The 16,442-nt window shown below is 42.2% G+C and overlaps 1 protein-coding gene across 1 annotated transcript; it reads left to right on the top strand.

Annotated features, from left to right (window-relative positions):
* Positions 1-1,723: 1,723 nt before the first annotated feature.
* Positions 1,724-15,398, top strand: LOC119741091 (bone morphogenetic protein 2-A-like). The gene is made up of 3 exons (XM_038216760.1): positions 1,724-2,760; positions 11,449-11,819; positions 12,196-15,398. The coding sequence occupies exons 2-3, from the start codon at positions 11,456-11,458 to the stop codon at positions 13,116-13,118; spliced, it is 1,287 nt and encodes a 428-aa protein (XP_038072688.1). The 5' UTR covers positions 1,724-2,760; positions 11,449-11,455; the 3' UTR covers positions 13,119-15,398.
* Positions 15,399-16,442: the final 1,044 nt, after the last annotated feature.

The following is a 16,442-nucleotide window of genomic DNA, read 5'->3' as shown; positions in this document are numbered from 1 at the left end:
GGGGGGGGGCAGTGCCCCCCCCCCCCCCCCCCCTCCCCTCGCGACGCCCATGCTGATGAATATGCCAGGCATTCAAGAGACGTCGTATGGAATGGATCGCCTAGTCTACACACACTCGATAGGTATTTTCCTTAGGTCGTCTCGCCTTTCGGTAAGTTTATAAAGTCGAATCGTCAGACCAAGAGGGTTTGGAGGCGCATGCTATAGACGAATCTGGGTACGTGAACACAGTAAACGCACAAGGCCCTCTTTCAATGACGAACGCATTGTGCAAGCTATATACCTTCATTTTGTTTGTAAACATTGGCGCCATTTTCTGGCAGCCGCAAGCGCATAACTTGAAACCGTGGTTGGCAACATATTTTTCCAAAAAAGTCCCCATAACGCCCTCAATACATAGTAAAAAGGCATGTTATTATGCTGTAGCTTTGTTGACAATAATGTATTTCCAACAATCAAATAATATTTTGGTTATCTGCATATGTAATAACTCTTCTTCATTTTTGCAATGTTAGACCTTCCATAGTTGGCAACCCTTGGTTGGCAAAATGTGCAGTTTGCCAACCAAGCGAAGAAAGGTCTATTGTGTGAAGTTACTCGTCCATGCTGGATTATCTGAACAATACCTAGCACAATGCTTTCGCCATTGAAGGGGGCCTTCGTTATAGAATTGATAGCATACCCAGATATGTCTACACGTCTTCAAGCTCTGCCAAACCAGAGCCCAAGGAGCTGCTAAGAAGATGTTAAACTTTGCTTAGCAGTTTTCAGTGCCGAGTCAATAGCAGTTTAAAAAAAATGGCATTTTTTCCTGGTAACTAGCTTTTTTGGTCGAGCCACACAATCCAAGCTTAGCAGCTGCATAAAACGATTGCCCCAGGTGACCACAACATGGTGTTCACCAGCACAGATTGGCAATACCCCATAGGCGGTTGTGCCATTGTGTACAACTGAGTATTTATTTAACGGGTATTTTGGTTTCAGATGCTCATATGGGCGTGCTCAGAACGGTCAACTTCAAAGAAATCCAGCCGTGACATTGATTCGTAATTACTACCGCGGAGGGCCCACCGCTGTGACACCATCTGTGGGTTTTTTCTTTGGACAGGCGAACGCTTTACATTTGTCGCACAGATTTCGAATAATTGTTATTCAACCAAGTATTTGCACATGCTTACCATTCGGGTTTTCAAGAGCGAAAACTACGTTAGCACTGATCAGCAACACTTGTTTTTTGAAAAACAATTGGGATATTTTTCTTTTTCTGTGTAAAAGCAGTTGAATTCAGTCCAGGCCCTCCGGAGTCGTTTTTACAAAGCCGTGTGGTCGTAAATGTTGAAGAGCGCCCCCATGGTGCTCGTTTGGTTTAGTCAGAGCGCAACTTCGTTACAGCGCGCGAGGCCCATGGGAGTTGGAAGGGGAGAAGGGGTCGTCATTTCCTGAAAGCTTTGTTACGATCCGTTTGTCATCGCATGACCGTGTAACACTTTCACTGTTTGGATTTACCATTAGAAAAGTACACAGAGATGGTTATCTCGAGCCAGGCAGTGTACTGAGGGTAGCGGGGAGATCGCATGGGGAGCTTTGATGACTGGCAGGTCTGTCGGCTAGTGGGGGAGGAGGGACAAATTGCCCGGTAGCCAATCACAGCCCAAGTACGGTCACTCAGCTTTCTATTGGGAGATAGGTGCTCGCAAGTCCAGCCGTCGAGATTTTTTTCTTTATGGCGCACCAGGTAAGGCAGTTCAGGTAAAGTTGCGTGAGGGTCACACATCGACGCCAGTGACTTTCACTGAAGTGTCCGCCTATAGATCGGCACATGTAACATCCCCGGTGAGGCACCTGCAGGTGAAACAATCTCGAGTCTAAAAACAGTCGGAAAATCGCTTCCGTAGTGCTCAGTGGGTGTAAACCAACATGCTACTACTTGGCTTCCAAATCGGACGGATTTGCGCTGCGGGTTTCGCTATAAAGCCAACCGCGACGTGAGTCTCAAGGAAGTAAACTTGCCGATGATCCATATTGCCACAACCACACACCCGGGGTCGGAATTACTGGACAGGCTTCAATCAGTTTAAAAAAAAAAAATAGTACTTTGATTCTCTGACCATGGTCGGCCGAATCAGAGCTGACACGGCAGCCATGTGTTGTACAGTCGAGTCGAGCGCGGATATGCGTGTCATTTGATCGAGCAGTCACACTTCGGGTCCGGGACCTCTGCAGCGTAACTTGCCGTTTATGCACCTTGCACACACATGGAGATTGCAAGTTGGTTAATAGGTGATAGTAGTAATAAGTGGACTTCAAAGCGAGCTAGCCTGCTGAGGCGAAGCTGATTGACATCGGGGTAGTGGAAGCACACGATCAACCGAACAACTTGGCTCACATACCCGCACTCACACACCATCACGGTCTGCCTATATAAGATGTCTTTTGCACATGTCTAACCCTCACACCTGCAACTCTCCTTCTAACGACTTTGCAGCCGAGTGTTGTGATGTTGTAACATTAAATGGAAATATCTCACACGTATCAGGTAGTGGTTGCACCTGTCTTCCTCTGACGGGAGTTAACTTGGGAGATTACTGTGATAGGCTCGCTGATTGCATAGCCAAGCAAGTGAACGTCTTCCTAGCTGTGCCCGTGAGTCAGTGCCCTCATCGGATAGCGAGTGCTGTGCCGGCCCGCTCCATCGGGCGGGCCCCTTGGAACATAACTGTGTTGCCCCGGACCTGGCTGGGCACAATCGTGCCTTAAAACGTAAGTAAAAACCAAACAAATGAACTTCTTTGTTTAACTGCACGGGGTACCTTTGTCTATTTCTAGTATTCTGAGCACAATTTGCCAACGATATCCGGATTGTACTTCATCGCTTTTGACACATTACCTAATCGTTTTACCAAACAAAAATGTTTTTAAAGGGAGAATTTCCACTTTTATCACTCTTTTTAATTGAACGTCTAACCGTTAAATCTTGTACAAACTTTTTAATTTGCCATCCTTAATCCAATATTAAAAATAAGCAGAAAGAATACATATATTTTTGTCAGTCGGTAGAATTTTTGTAATTAAAAAAAATACATTTCACCGCGACCTTGTCTTTCGCCTGTTGTACACGATGTGTTCTACTCGCATGCAACCTCGCGTAGATTTACTCATATTATCATTACTGCGTGATTTAACCTTACAACACTTGTCCTTTGCACTCATCTCTGACGCGTGCACTTATCCTGACACTGAGACTGATCTACAAATTCTTTAGGTCAACTTGGCCAACCCAGAACGACATGATCCATTGCCGTTTAGATCATTTCCTTCGTAGCAGATGCGCCTCTTTTCATTACGCTCACGCCAACCCTAAAGTCACTCTGAGTCTTCTTGACAAGGCAAGCAAGGCCGCCATTACCGGCACTTTGTTTTCTATGGGTATTACCGGCAAGCTAGATTTTATACTCTAAAGTCTACGGCCTGCAGAAGGTGTCCCTGCGTGAAAATCGCTGCCTAGTGTTGTATATCGGGGATTGAATTGTATATAAATGGCCCGGGCCGACTCAAACATTAGGTTTTATATATGCCGAAGCAATTTCAAGACTGTCTAAGAACATTGGGGAATACCAAGCGCAGCATACCCTAAATGCCATTCGGTTGCTGCTGATTGTCAAGGAATTACCCAGCCTAATATAAGCCCTGTTGGTACCCTACCATCGTCAGAAACAAGCCAGTCCGACAGTGTACCCAGGTCGTATCGTCTTACCTGTGTATTTAATGACACATACAGGTAGACCACGGGAGTTCCATATTTTGGATGATTTGATACCTATTAATGCAATTGGAATAGCCTAGGTTTCGAGCGAGACGAGAACCGGGCGAACGGCGGTAGAAGGTCGCGGTAAATCACTCGCTCTTCAAGGGAGCAGCAATCGCCACCACCTGCCTCAACTGTGACCAGTTTTTTTCTTCTTCATAATTATTTTGGTCCACACCAACGCCAACAGTGCTCTCAACACTTCGTTTGATTCGAGAAGGGAAGCTCGTTGAGGAGTTTTCCTCTCTCCTTTTCTTTTCACTCGTCTTGTTGGTCTTATCCGACAGGCTGCGGTTCTACTCTCGGCACACGGTGGAAAGATTGCCGTAGCGGACTTTAATTGGTAACACAAGTCCCGCAGGTGATCCGTTGACATTTCATTTTCCCTTTCATTGGTCGCTCAATCAGCGGTCTGCCCGGGCCCTCCGTCGTGTGATAGCAACCAAACGCTGCTAACGACAGCTTGGGGAAGTCTTACAAGAATGCCTTGTGTACATTGCCGACTCGTCTCCCGGGAGCAAAAAATCCACCTCGCAGCGGAAGGAAAAAATATAGACCTCGATAGTTGGTCGGTATTAAGACTGTTAGCAGTCGTTGCACACAACTGGTCCGGTTATTGAAAGTTGCCGTTTTAAGGACGGGATCGGCCGAACGGTGATAAATTTCAGAGGCACGTTTGTGACAGTAGCCAATCAAAATGCTAACTTGACTTCCAAGGACTCAAAGTAATGGATGAAATATGGCTGTGGGAACCAGGTGATAAAACCAATGATATTAAATCTTATTTTCTTCTTCAGTAAAGCCATACTTTCATGCAAGGTAGACGCTCTGAAGCTCTCTACTGAATGGTTCGCGACAAAGAGTTGTAATTTATAAAGGAAGTGGAGACGTGTAAAAAGCGACGCAAAAATTGAAAGTATGTCAGGAAAATGCTTCTTTCTGGTTTTTTTGGGGGTACCACAGGATACACAATTCTTAGCATTTACATTAGTCACTGAGACTGAGAGCGCCAACACGTAGTAATTCATATTGTTTACTAGCCATATTTCAAATGTCATGAAGAAACAAAATGATAAGACATCTGCAAGATAAAGAAATATATTTGATTTAAACAGGACACTTTGATTATTTACGTAACGGTGATTTTAAGTGCGTTCCCGTGCTCTACAACATGTTCGATTTTCTTTTCTATTAATACATTTCAACTTGTATGTTTTATTCCAACCCAAAAAACCTGTTCTTCCTTTCTGGGCGTCTGCAGCCTCTGTAAAAAAAGGGTTTTTGTTTTGGGCACAAACAGAAATGCTTTTCGGGCAGACTGGCTCCCTGTCCGTACATTATCGATACTGATTGTGGGGCGGGAACCAGCCTACCCCTCGAGAATCCGGGAAGTATTGTCTGGCAGTCAATAATACAAAATTGTAAAGTAAAAATTCAATAACTAAACGTGGGCCGATTTTGTTTGTCGGTGTCTCGTTCAAAAGTGAATAACTTTTTGTATTGCTGGAAAATAAAATAGCAATTTAGAAAAGGAATCTTTTTCGGACTGAAACTCGAAAACAGCACGGGGAATGCACTAGTCTTTAGAGGGTACGTGCTTGATGACCAATTGGTGGAAGCCTCTGTTTATTGGCCAGGTATTGTTAAAACTGAAAAGGTGTACTTCCGTCCGGAGATTGCGAAAATTTAGTATTCCAATATTTTTTTTACTAGGCATATATCAAATGTCCGGATACAGAAAATCCACATTATGTCTTGAAAACCGAATGTTGGAAAATTCCATTCATTTAAATCCGACGCAGCCTTTCCACTGCTCTATTTTTGAGGACAAAATTGTGTATCCCGAAATTTATTCGTGCAATTACTCCACGGAAACAGTAATTTTGTTTAAACGTATTTGCGTAAAACGTTGTGATTTGAACTATCGTTCTAACCATGGACGGTCATATCGCAAGAAACCTGTTTTAGCGTCCCAAAAGGGCGCAATTGTCCCTTTAACATAATGTATGCAAGGAATTGATTTGGCGTGGAGCGGCAAATGCTCATTCATAAGACCTTATTGGAAAGGTGGCCTCATAAAACCTCAATATTCGTGATCTTGCACCCAGTGTGACCAAATTTGTAATCACGTCAATGGCTCACTCACCGCCTAAACTGCATGCCAATTCTATTCTAAAGCCTATTACGTACAATAACTTTGGTCTACCAAAATAAAAATAAAACAATAAGATAAAGCTTTACGGGTAGCAACTGGTAAATGTCTTTTGTGAGTTTGTGAGGTCCTGAAAAGGACAAATGAAACAGAGTTTTCACACAATGCTCTTGTAATATCAAGTAGATGAATATGAAATATATGCTGCTTAACCGAAGCCTTATGCATTTATGCCAGGACAAGTTGTGTGGTGCACGCTTCACCCATCATGATGCAAGTTCCAACGATCTTTTCTTATCACCTTTTTTCCCTCATGCCATCTGTAAAATTCCTTCCTTGAAGCGCGTGAACATTTTATTTCTGGGGCGAGAAGTCATTGTCCACTCGTTCAGTCCTACCCTCGTCTAGACGACCCACATGCTAGAACGTGATCCCTAAGAAAGACCATAATCGCTTAGCAAAACACACCAGCGGAACCGTGACGTCACAAGTCCAAACTCCAAACAAGATTCGTCCGAAATCGAGGCTCCTGTCGATGTTTACCGTGAGCTGCTGCAGGCTGCCCTCCACGGCAAAAGTTATTGGAGAAAGAGTCATGGTTTTATGGCTCCATGGATAAAACCAGTATTACCATTATAGGCACCCATCTGCCAGCACTTTCCTATTCCATACACATGTCCCTTGTTAAGTAACCGTTAAACCAATTATCGAATTATCAAGTGTATCAACAAGTGATAAAATAGACATGGCAGCCCCGTAAGCTGTTAATTTGCTCAATCGACACGCTGATTATATACTGCGCAGAGAGGAGAGAGACATCTCGTTTGCGTAGAAATCCAAATTTCATGTCCTACGATACTACACTGGAGAGCAAACCATCAAATAGCGCAAAGTGACATACTGGTTTACAATTTGACGACTGTAATAGTCCATGAACCAGCAAAAACAAGCTGTTGTCAAATCGGCCATGTTGACATACTTGTCCATGATCATTCAAGCAGCAATGTCTGAACAGTTTCGTAGGCGAAGTATATTACGGTTGTCCTTTTAAAATCTGTACTGGTTTGGATTTGGAACGACCCAAAAGAAGTTACATTCTTTTGTTCACAAGTGCCTTGTCAAGTTGTTGGAAAGGGCCTTTGTTTCTTGCCTTTAAGTAAGTAGTTTCCCCAATACATTTTAGACTAGGCTTCAGTATGTCGTGCGTTCCGAATTGATGGATCTTTTTTTTTGTTATGGAGACATGTCTTCTTACCGTCTTCTGATGAATTATTTGTAGATATGGCATCGTAATGGACAAAACAATAGTTCAAGTTTAAATGATAACTAAAAGGTTTCAGTCTATGGATCTAAGTAGCGACTTAATCAAATGGAAGAGTCTTGAAAGGAAAATTACCTACAAAGTATATGCCACTTCCCCTTGCTCTATGCATTTCCTCAGAAGCAAAATACGTGCGTAAATCAAGAAAGTGAAATGCATTCAGCCCAAAGCGCCGATTGTACGGCATAGGGAGCAGGTTTGTCATGCATGCTGTGCCTAGTCCATGACGGGTCATGTCACTCCATATCACGGCCAGGTTGTTTGTGAAGCTGCGCTAGGTTGAAACATTTCGGTCTTGTTACCCTGGAGCAACGGATGCTAGAAGACAGCCCGTTTCTCCGAATATTCACGTGCCGGTTTCTCGCTCAATTTACCAGCCAATAAACACCCAAACCTGAAAACCAAGTGATAGGAGAAAATGTCCATGGCCAGCTAATTGAGGCATCCTGAATAAAAGCCCATCTCTCACGATTATACGATTTGAGAATGGTAAAGTGAGATGCGATTATACTTTGTAACGTAAAATAACACCTAGTCAGAGCGAATAATTACAAATGTATTCCGCTCCTTTGGCATTGTGAAGATGCAGACCATATATTTTGAACACCTTTAACTCACTGTCATTATAAATCAACTGCTACTATTGTTTTTATCTTTATGCTACGAAAGATCCACTGAAACGGTGAAAACGGAGACGAGTCCGGTAAAGATCGTACTTTGCGTGCAATACCATAATTATACTGGAACTCTGTGCATCTTGGTACTAGGTACTTGGTAGGTTCTTTTCCTAAATACTCCCCAGGGGAGTTTTAACAGGAGGCCAGAAACACAATATCGTAAGCTAAAAGATCAGCAATTGAATACAACATACCGTATAACCCATCATTATTGGTGAGCTGATTTGGGCTATCTAATTCTATCTCCATGATTAAAGATAATCGTGCCTGTGGTAAGCTTGCACGACCCAGCTTACTTTTTATCTTCAGCAATGCCATATCAGTCCTAGCTCTATGGTCTTAGTCAATTTGAAATGAATCGTCGAAATCCCAAATCATTCGAGACCTAACCATACGAAAAAGTCACGTAATGAAATCACGCAGTGTTTTCCCATCGTGTGTAGTCAACTCATAACATTTCATTGAAGATGTGGTCACATGCGGACTTATCCTTTCTTCATAAGATGATCCGCCAAATGAAAGATTGAGATATGACAGTCGATTCAATAATATCACGACTGACATGACACATTCAAGCGCATGAAGGGCCTCACAGAGCGAATTTTACATTAATACATGTTTCCATCACCGCATTTAAATTTGTGAAATCTTGTCAGATGGAATTCAGATCATTTCACATCAGTGTCCTCGTTTGTCATTGCATTTTACCAGACGTGGATGAGCAACGTTTTACACTGAACAAAAAAACCCCAAATATCGGATTAGGGGAGCCCACTACCCCTTTAAGTTCATCTTTTACTTCGGGTGACTGACTTGTCGTTTACTTTCCTGCCTATATTTATACAGTAAGGCTGACCCAGAAAATTGGTACCAGTGGAGGTATGTGGTGCCCCCTGGCCCCCAATATTGAACCGAGCTGTCAGGGGAATCATAGCATCACATACGTTATTATAGTTTTGTCAAGATGCGCGGTACTATACTATACGAACAGGTATGGACTTGGTGAGTATAATAGGAGATGTGTCCTTATCTGCATACTCATCACGCAGTCCGCACCACAAAGAAAATGCTTATGAAGTTGCTCACCGATTGTTGTTTTCCTCAAAGTATAAATAAGCTATAAAACCCGTCAACTAGTGATCACTGGGGAGGGGTCACGAAACTCATTTGCTGTAATTTTACACTCTGCGGTCTGTTTGTCTGTCTCTGCGTCTGCATGTTTTACCATACGGTAATTTGCAATTGTCTGAAAAAAGTCTTTAATATAAGGCCTGTCGTTTTGCGCTCATATCACTTTAACGCCTTTGAATTTGATCGAAATGAATTATCAATTGCAATTTTACCGACTGACCGCTCTTAATAAGTTACGGAATTTCCGTTGCCACAGTGTCTACCGTTGGCCCCGATCTGGTTGCCTATGGGTAGCTGGTTTAGCTGCCCGTCAATTAAGATCCATTGCTCGGATAATTTATGGATGATTTCGACTGTTTTGCTAACCCATTTCAAACTTGGCCAGCACTGAACTGTGTTCAACCTTGTATCTCCCATGGATGACATGGTTGACACCGAGCGGCAGCCATGGTCGGTGTACAGTGTCGGTGCGCCTCATGTGAACTGACAGCAGACTGACATTGCACAAAATTTTGATATGAAACTTATTGTGTTTGTTAATCCACACCGCAAGGAACAGGTCTCAGAAACGAGGAGTCACTTTTCCCAAAGTTTGTTTCGCAAAGAATATTCCATCTTTTCCGTTTGACACACCAGCTCTCTTTGCCTTGATGATGTATTTGTCTTCAAACAAACAACACACTGAGGAGGTTGCCGTATTTCTTGTTCATGCTGACATTAGTGAATTATTATTGATAAGACCTGCAGTATACATTGTATTGTAAACGATTGGGATAAGCATATATTTAAAATGCACTTTTTTATATATTGCCAAAGCTTCTAATTTTTTAAACGGCAATCAAATCTTCTAGATTTGACACAGAAATGCGGTTGAAGGTTATACTGGAATTTGACCTTTTTTAAAGACATTTTAAATATCTTCATAAATCATTTCCGTACCATGGTTTTCCAACATTACTTATACACACATCCCTTGCAGTATTTGGCACTTTGCCACTATCCAAGTTCCGTTGGTTGACTCCAGAAATTACAGGGAACAAAATAATGAAAGTAGATCAATTTGATGACATCCCTAGAAATGATTTATGATGATCTGATCGGAAGTTGCTAGTTGGTGAATCACAAGGTGTGAAGTGTAAAAAAGCTCTGTTGTTTTCAAGTGAAAATCTGCTGGGGCTGGTTACAATGATTATTAGAGATTTACGATAACTAGATGTGTCATTTTTTGGAAGTCGAGTTGACCAGTTATCCAATCCTGGCCCACTTCACTCCAGTGGGGCACGTATTGTGCATCAGTGCATGCGTCATTGAATCGTGTACATGTACCAGTCATGTACGCTTGCATTCATTCGCCAGTGTTTTCGGTTGTGCCAGACGGATAAAATAGTATCAAATTCCCTTGTATCTTTGACTGATTGTCTATAATATTGTCCATGCCGGCCGGTGATTTTGCCGTCTCATATTTAGTGTTCCGAGTGTGAAAGCGGTAACCGCGAATAGGCTTGGTGTTGCTCACACGTCGCAGTAAAATGGGTAACAAGACCAATTAGGTCACTCAACTGAGTTAAGTTTGTCTTTTTATAATCCCTTGCACCCCGGCAAACTATAATACGTATATGATACTTCCTTTGATGCTTTTTGGAAGTATTTTAATTTCAGGGAACAGACGCTTTTCCAATTTGTTGAAATAAGCAAAAGGTAAAATCGTATGGCCGCGGCGTGAGATTGGATGAAGACAGCCCATACGCCACCGTCGCATAGTGAACGGCGACGCCAACAATGAATCGACTTCCAACGAACCATCCCATTACCAACAATTATTCCCCCATTCCTCGATTGGCCTGGTGTTATCATTTCAAATACAAGTTGATTTTGGGAAACTGGATTACCTGCACAAATAGAGTTGCTTTATTTAACGAAAAAGTCGTACCAAGGTGGTCATTTCCGTATGCGTTATCACAGGCCTGTGAAAATGTGTGGGCCTGACTACCAAACATCATTACCTGATGTATGTAGCTGATACTGATAGCATAATCCGCAAGACAGTGACTATGGACATGTTCTCACTGTGCGGGAGATGTGAAGCCACTAACCAATCCTCCTTTATCCGCGGTTCAATCCCTTTCTATTCATGATAACATGCAAATGACTTACAGGCTAACCACAATGCACCTCGCACTAGCCGCTCACGTAAATGCCCCCTGTCTGATAATGAAACAGAAAAGGCCCTGAGCCGCACTAATTGAGCGGGGAGGATTGTCAGTTATCGGACGGGCTCATCTCGTGTAAAGTCAGGCTTACAATCTTTGGGGCCGGACATTCAGTCATGACATGGGTGTTAATTTCTCGTTTGGTTTCACAGATCCATTATGGTAGGTGTCCCTACGATGAGCAGGCCGCTGATGTTGGTTGTGTGCTACCTACTACTACTACTGGGATGTACATATGGGGGACAGGTTCAAGGAGGTACAGACCAGGACTCCTCCACGGACACACAAGGACAGAGCACCCCGCACAGGAGCCGCGAGGCAGTCATCAGGGCATTTGAAAAGAACCTACTGAACATGTTTGGATTGAAGGAGAAACCTAAACCCAGCAGGAAAATACACGTGCCACAGTACATGCTGGATCTTTACAATGCGCAGACCGACTCCCCAATCTCCAACCTCGACATCGACGTCAAAGGCAAAACAAGCAGATCCACCAACATCGTGCGGAGTTTCCACCATCAAGGTAAGGCAAAAAACATGGCTTCACTCTTGATTCCAACAACAATATTGGTCCATTAACGTGGACAGAGAAAGCTTAGCTGCTGAGTGTGTCGTGGTAGATAGTTCAACCGGGTTATGTTGTTTTGTATCCAAAGCTTAAGACCTGCAGGTAATACCTTTTCCATGGAACGCCACTGTTCAGGCGCAGTTAAAGCAGTAGGTGAGGCCATTATGACATTAACGCCCATGCACGCCTCGGGCAATAGCCGGTTTCATATACAGAGAGCTCACCATTGACACACTCGGCTATTCAAGTTCATTGTTCCCTCTGCCCGTATACAACCGCTAATCCTCTGGCTTGATGGTGTTGCAATATACTGCGTCTTTCTTCTTTTCAGAACACGAAGGCGATTACACTAGTTCGCAGGATGATTCTAGACAACATGGACACACGCACAGACTCACATTCAACGTTTCTGCAATAGCAGACAACGAGGTTCTCACCGATGCCGAATTGCGCATATTTTGGAAGAATCATCATTCAGTTTCAAAGAGAGACCTCACAGATAGAGACCAGACAAATTCAACCAAATCTTCAGAACAGAGTTATAAACACAGGGTCAATGTGTACCAAATTCTTAAAAGGCTGGTCAAGAGCAATGACGTCATAAAGCGACTCATTGACACCAAAGTGGTGGATATTCGCAACACGAGCTGGCAGTCTTTCGACGTTCGGCCAGCGATCAAAGACTGGAGGAGGCCGCATCGTCCCAATCACGGGATCGAGGTTGAAGTCCTCGACCACAGGGGTCGGCCGATTAGCGTGCACAGAAACCTTAGAATAGCTCGGTCTGTCAGCGAGCAAGTAGACTCTTCTGAGGACGAGACAAGGTGGTTTCAAGAGCGCCCTCATATTGTCACCTACACGGATGATGGCAGGCAAAAACGATCTGCTATCAGGCGCACCAGTCGGCAACGAAGCGGCAAGAGGAAACGGAAGCTGAAACCCAACTGTCGCAGACATCCTCTGTACGTGGACTTCACTGATGTAGGCTGGAATAGCTGGATTGTAGCTCCAGCCGGCTACCAGGCATATTACTGCCAAGGCGAATGCCCCTTTCCTCTAGTGGATCATCTCAATGCGACAAACCACGCAATAGTGCAGACATTAGTAAACTCAGCCAGTCCCCAGCTAGCTCCCAAGGCGTGCTGTGTACCCACGGATCTGAGTGCAATAAGCATGCTTTACCTTGATGACTCAGATTCAGTCATTCTAAGGAATTATCAGGACATGGTAGTGGAAGGCTGCGGTTGCCGATAAACGAACGAACAGAGAATTTTATATATTAACCTGAGGAAATCTCATATTTTTATTGTTTGATAAGCAGAAGTTGAGATATCCCCAGGTGTATAGTTAGAAGTGTAATATACTTGTCAATATGTTTAATATCTAACATGATGTATAAAGTTATTTATATTTCACAATTCATATGCCTTATATATTTTAAGTGCAGGTTCTTGGTATTTCCGAGAGCTACGTACAGTAATTCTGTATAAAAAAATAATTTTAACAGAACACCAGAAAAAATACATTTGTACATAACACAACGAAGCTGCATGCTTGACCATAATTAGGTGGTCAAAATGGTTTGTGGCATTAAACAAAAAATAGAAGTATCCAGTTGCTCTGAAGTTGTGGACTGTTAATCTCACTTCCTTTAGAAATCGGGTTTTTTTCTTGGGGGGGGGAGGGCAAAAACAAATTCTTAAATTTTAGAATTCTTTATTAAAAGATGTGAAGTCTTGGGCTGATCTCGAAGAACTTTTGTGGTCAAAATATGCCGGGAATGGTACCTAAGGTTTGCACGCATTGAAATATTTAGATACATGTACTAGATAGGGCACTGATGATAATTATTAGCAATACACCTTAATATAATTGAACAATACACTACACGCGCGACTCGGAACATTTACAAAACACATTTTAGGAACCATTACTGTTAACATTAGTATGCGAAACCTTGAAATAAGACTTTTGGGGTGTAGGGTAGGCGTGTCGAAAAAGGTTTCATTTCTAATATGTTGCCCATAATTGGACAAATTATGCAACTTTTTTTTACAATGTAGTCTTCATCAATTGGTCTTCCAAGGTCACACAGATTAACGACAACGCGGTGCTTGAAAAGTCTGAGGCTTATTTGTATTAGCACAAATGTATGATATATATTGACAAATGTTAATTTTATTGTAGTAAGAAATGAACCGAAATATGGGTCCTGACATGATACTTTTTTTTAGCGGAACATCTTGTGAACATGTTTGAGTTTAATTAGGTTTCAAACAGTGCATTTTGTTGCTTAAAAGTCTTTTTTTAGATCTCATTTTTGAAGACATGTTCACAAAGGACATAATCATGTGACCTTTCTAAAGTTTGTGCTTTCTCGTTCATATATCATGGATTTATTTGGATTGTTGTTAAAATACCCGATTCTGCATATTTCTGTACATGTAGCAATAATGGACTATAGTATTTCTGCACTGGTATTTTATAACAGACTTTGCATGCATCAGAGTATTCAGTACTTTGGAATGTTTTGGCGCTCTTTTGTCCAACGTGCTCAAAGTCAAACAAGTTCGATTTTTCTTTTATAAAACAAGTGCCTGGCACATGGTGTATTCTTTCAATGGTATACCGTCCAAGATTTCTGAAAAGTAAGGGAATACTTTTTGTCATTCTTATAAAAACCGAGGCTGAAAATACGGATAAGATTTGGGAATACAGTGTAATTAGGTGTCGAGACACGTGGTCAAAGGACGGACTTGTCCATAATTTGAAAGAAACCTTATCACGCGTGGCTTATTTTGTTCAACAAAAAATTCTTTCCTAAACACGCATGCCTTTTTGCAAAAAAAAAAATAGGTTGGCAGATAGACATCTATAACAGTATTGTTCATAGAGGACTTTTTTCCTCTTAATTTGCAAGTATTTGCGGGTTTGCTGCTGGAAAATTCGTTCTTTTCACTTCACAAGTATATCAACACGAAGTATTAGATATATTTATTACATGTTTGCGACGATGATATTCCTCACCACTTGTTTTTTATTTATTTTTTGTTTTGTTTTAGTATGTATCCTGTTTTGATGACGTTTACGTTTAATGCATTTGAATACAGTATTTTTTAATTTATATTATTTAAAATGTAAAATTACGGAATAGATTTCGCCCGTATTTTAAAGTTAGGGCATGCTTTGTACATAGTCACCTGTGCTTTTTATGTACCATAAAGAAAACCTGTATAAGCTGGTATATTGTTATCGATATATATTAGCATTTGTAACAAGTTATCCATATAGCGGAGGAGTCAAAATTGTGTAATGAACCTTTTTAAAACACATTTGTCTTCCTAATAAGGGAGTGCCTTTAAAGTTAATGTATTTTTCTAAACAATCCTGAAGCAGGGCAATGTAACACAATAGGCCTAGGCCTGGCACAACTTTGGTATTATTCATGTATTGTAGAGAACCATGTATTTTCGGATGAATCATCAGAGGCTTTGAGAATAAAACAACACATTGGAATGTGTCTGTTGTAATCAATGCAGTGGTATCTCGTTCAATGTGATTACAAACTCCTTAAAAACTGAACAAGATCAATCTGTTTGGTATAATTGATCCCCCCCTCCCCCTTTAGTTTGGGGGACTTTGGGGGAGGGGTGAGGGGTTGCCTCACTTAAATTCCGGATCGATCAGATAATGCAATAAAGAACGGATACCCATTTTGCGTGGTCATTCAATTAATTATCCTCCATAGCCAATACAGGTGCAATACATGTATAAGAAAAAGTGTAATTTAAGGCTATAAGTTTATAACTTCGTGCACCTTCTTCCATCAATCTCCAAACTCACAAAGAATTTTGATTTTGATTTTCAATTCTCTTCAATTAAACGAATTGAATCGTAACTAATTTCCAGTAACAAAAGCACTCGTATTTTTGCCTAAGGGATCGAGCTACTTCAATATTTTAGACTTACTTTTCAAGCAATGCAACTGTTTCAACATTGCATCGAATTTCAAGTAAGATGCGAGAGACGAGTTTGGGGGGATGGGGGTGAGGCAGCCACGCGGAGGTAAATCCTGCCCCCTGAGAGTGAGACCACTCACCCCAGGTTTTCCACTCCAATTACCCTTTAAAATATGCGAATCCAGCATAACAAATACCATGGCATATGTCTTTTTGGATGGGTGGGGAGGGGTCAATGACCCGGGTCAGGAGGGAAGCATCCACGGACTGAGCCGCCGGAGTCATGTCGCCTTGCCCTACTTGGCATGCGAGGAGAGATCCCCGCGTGATTTATTTCCTACTCTCGGCAAAGGTTCCCCTCCGCTCCGAGTTGCACTCGATTTTTTTTTAATCCTCCCGCGTCAGTTGGATACTCGCGCCAAAGTATGTCCTCAGAAATCAAGCATCAATGTTTGAAGACCAGCATCCGGTCGGCCGTCGTGTAAAACGACGTCTTTTACTGAAGCTGTGGAGGCTGAGTACATCATGGAAATGGGCAAACGCTCCGAGACTCTGTGAAACCATCCATTTTCACAATGACCAATTTCCTGCTCTATAGGCTCTCTGCTCTAGGTGAGTA

The sequence above is a fragment of the Patiria miniata genome, unplaced genomic scaffold (assembly GCF_015706575.1).
Source record: "Patiria miniata isolate m_02_andy unplaced genomic scaffold, ASM1570657v1 HiC_scaffold_5, whole genome shotgun sequence".
Classification (NCBI taxonomy): Eukaryota; Metazoa; Echinodermata; class Asteroidea; order Valvatida; family Asterinidae; genus Patiria; species Patiria miniata.
Note: the sequence above shows the minus strand (reverse complement) of the source record. Positions and strands in the feature narration are given on the sequence as shown.

Bases quoted from the DNA above. Each gene is read 5' to 3' on its own strand.
- LOC119741091 (XM_038216760.1), top strand. From the start codon at position 11,456: ATGGTAGGTGTCCCTACGATGAGCAGGCCGCTGATGTTGGTTGTGTGC. The intron at 11,820-12,195 runs GTAAGGCAAAAA...TCTTCTTTTCAG, and splicing joins GCGGAGTTTCCACCATCAAG to AACACGAAGGCGATTACACT.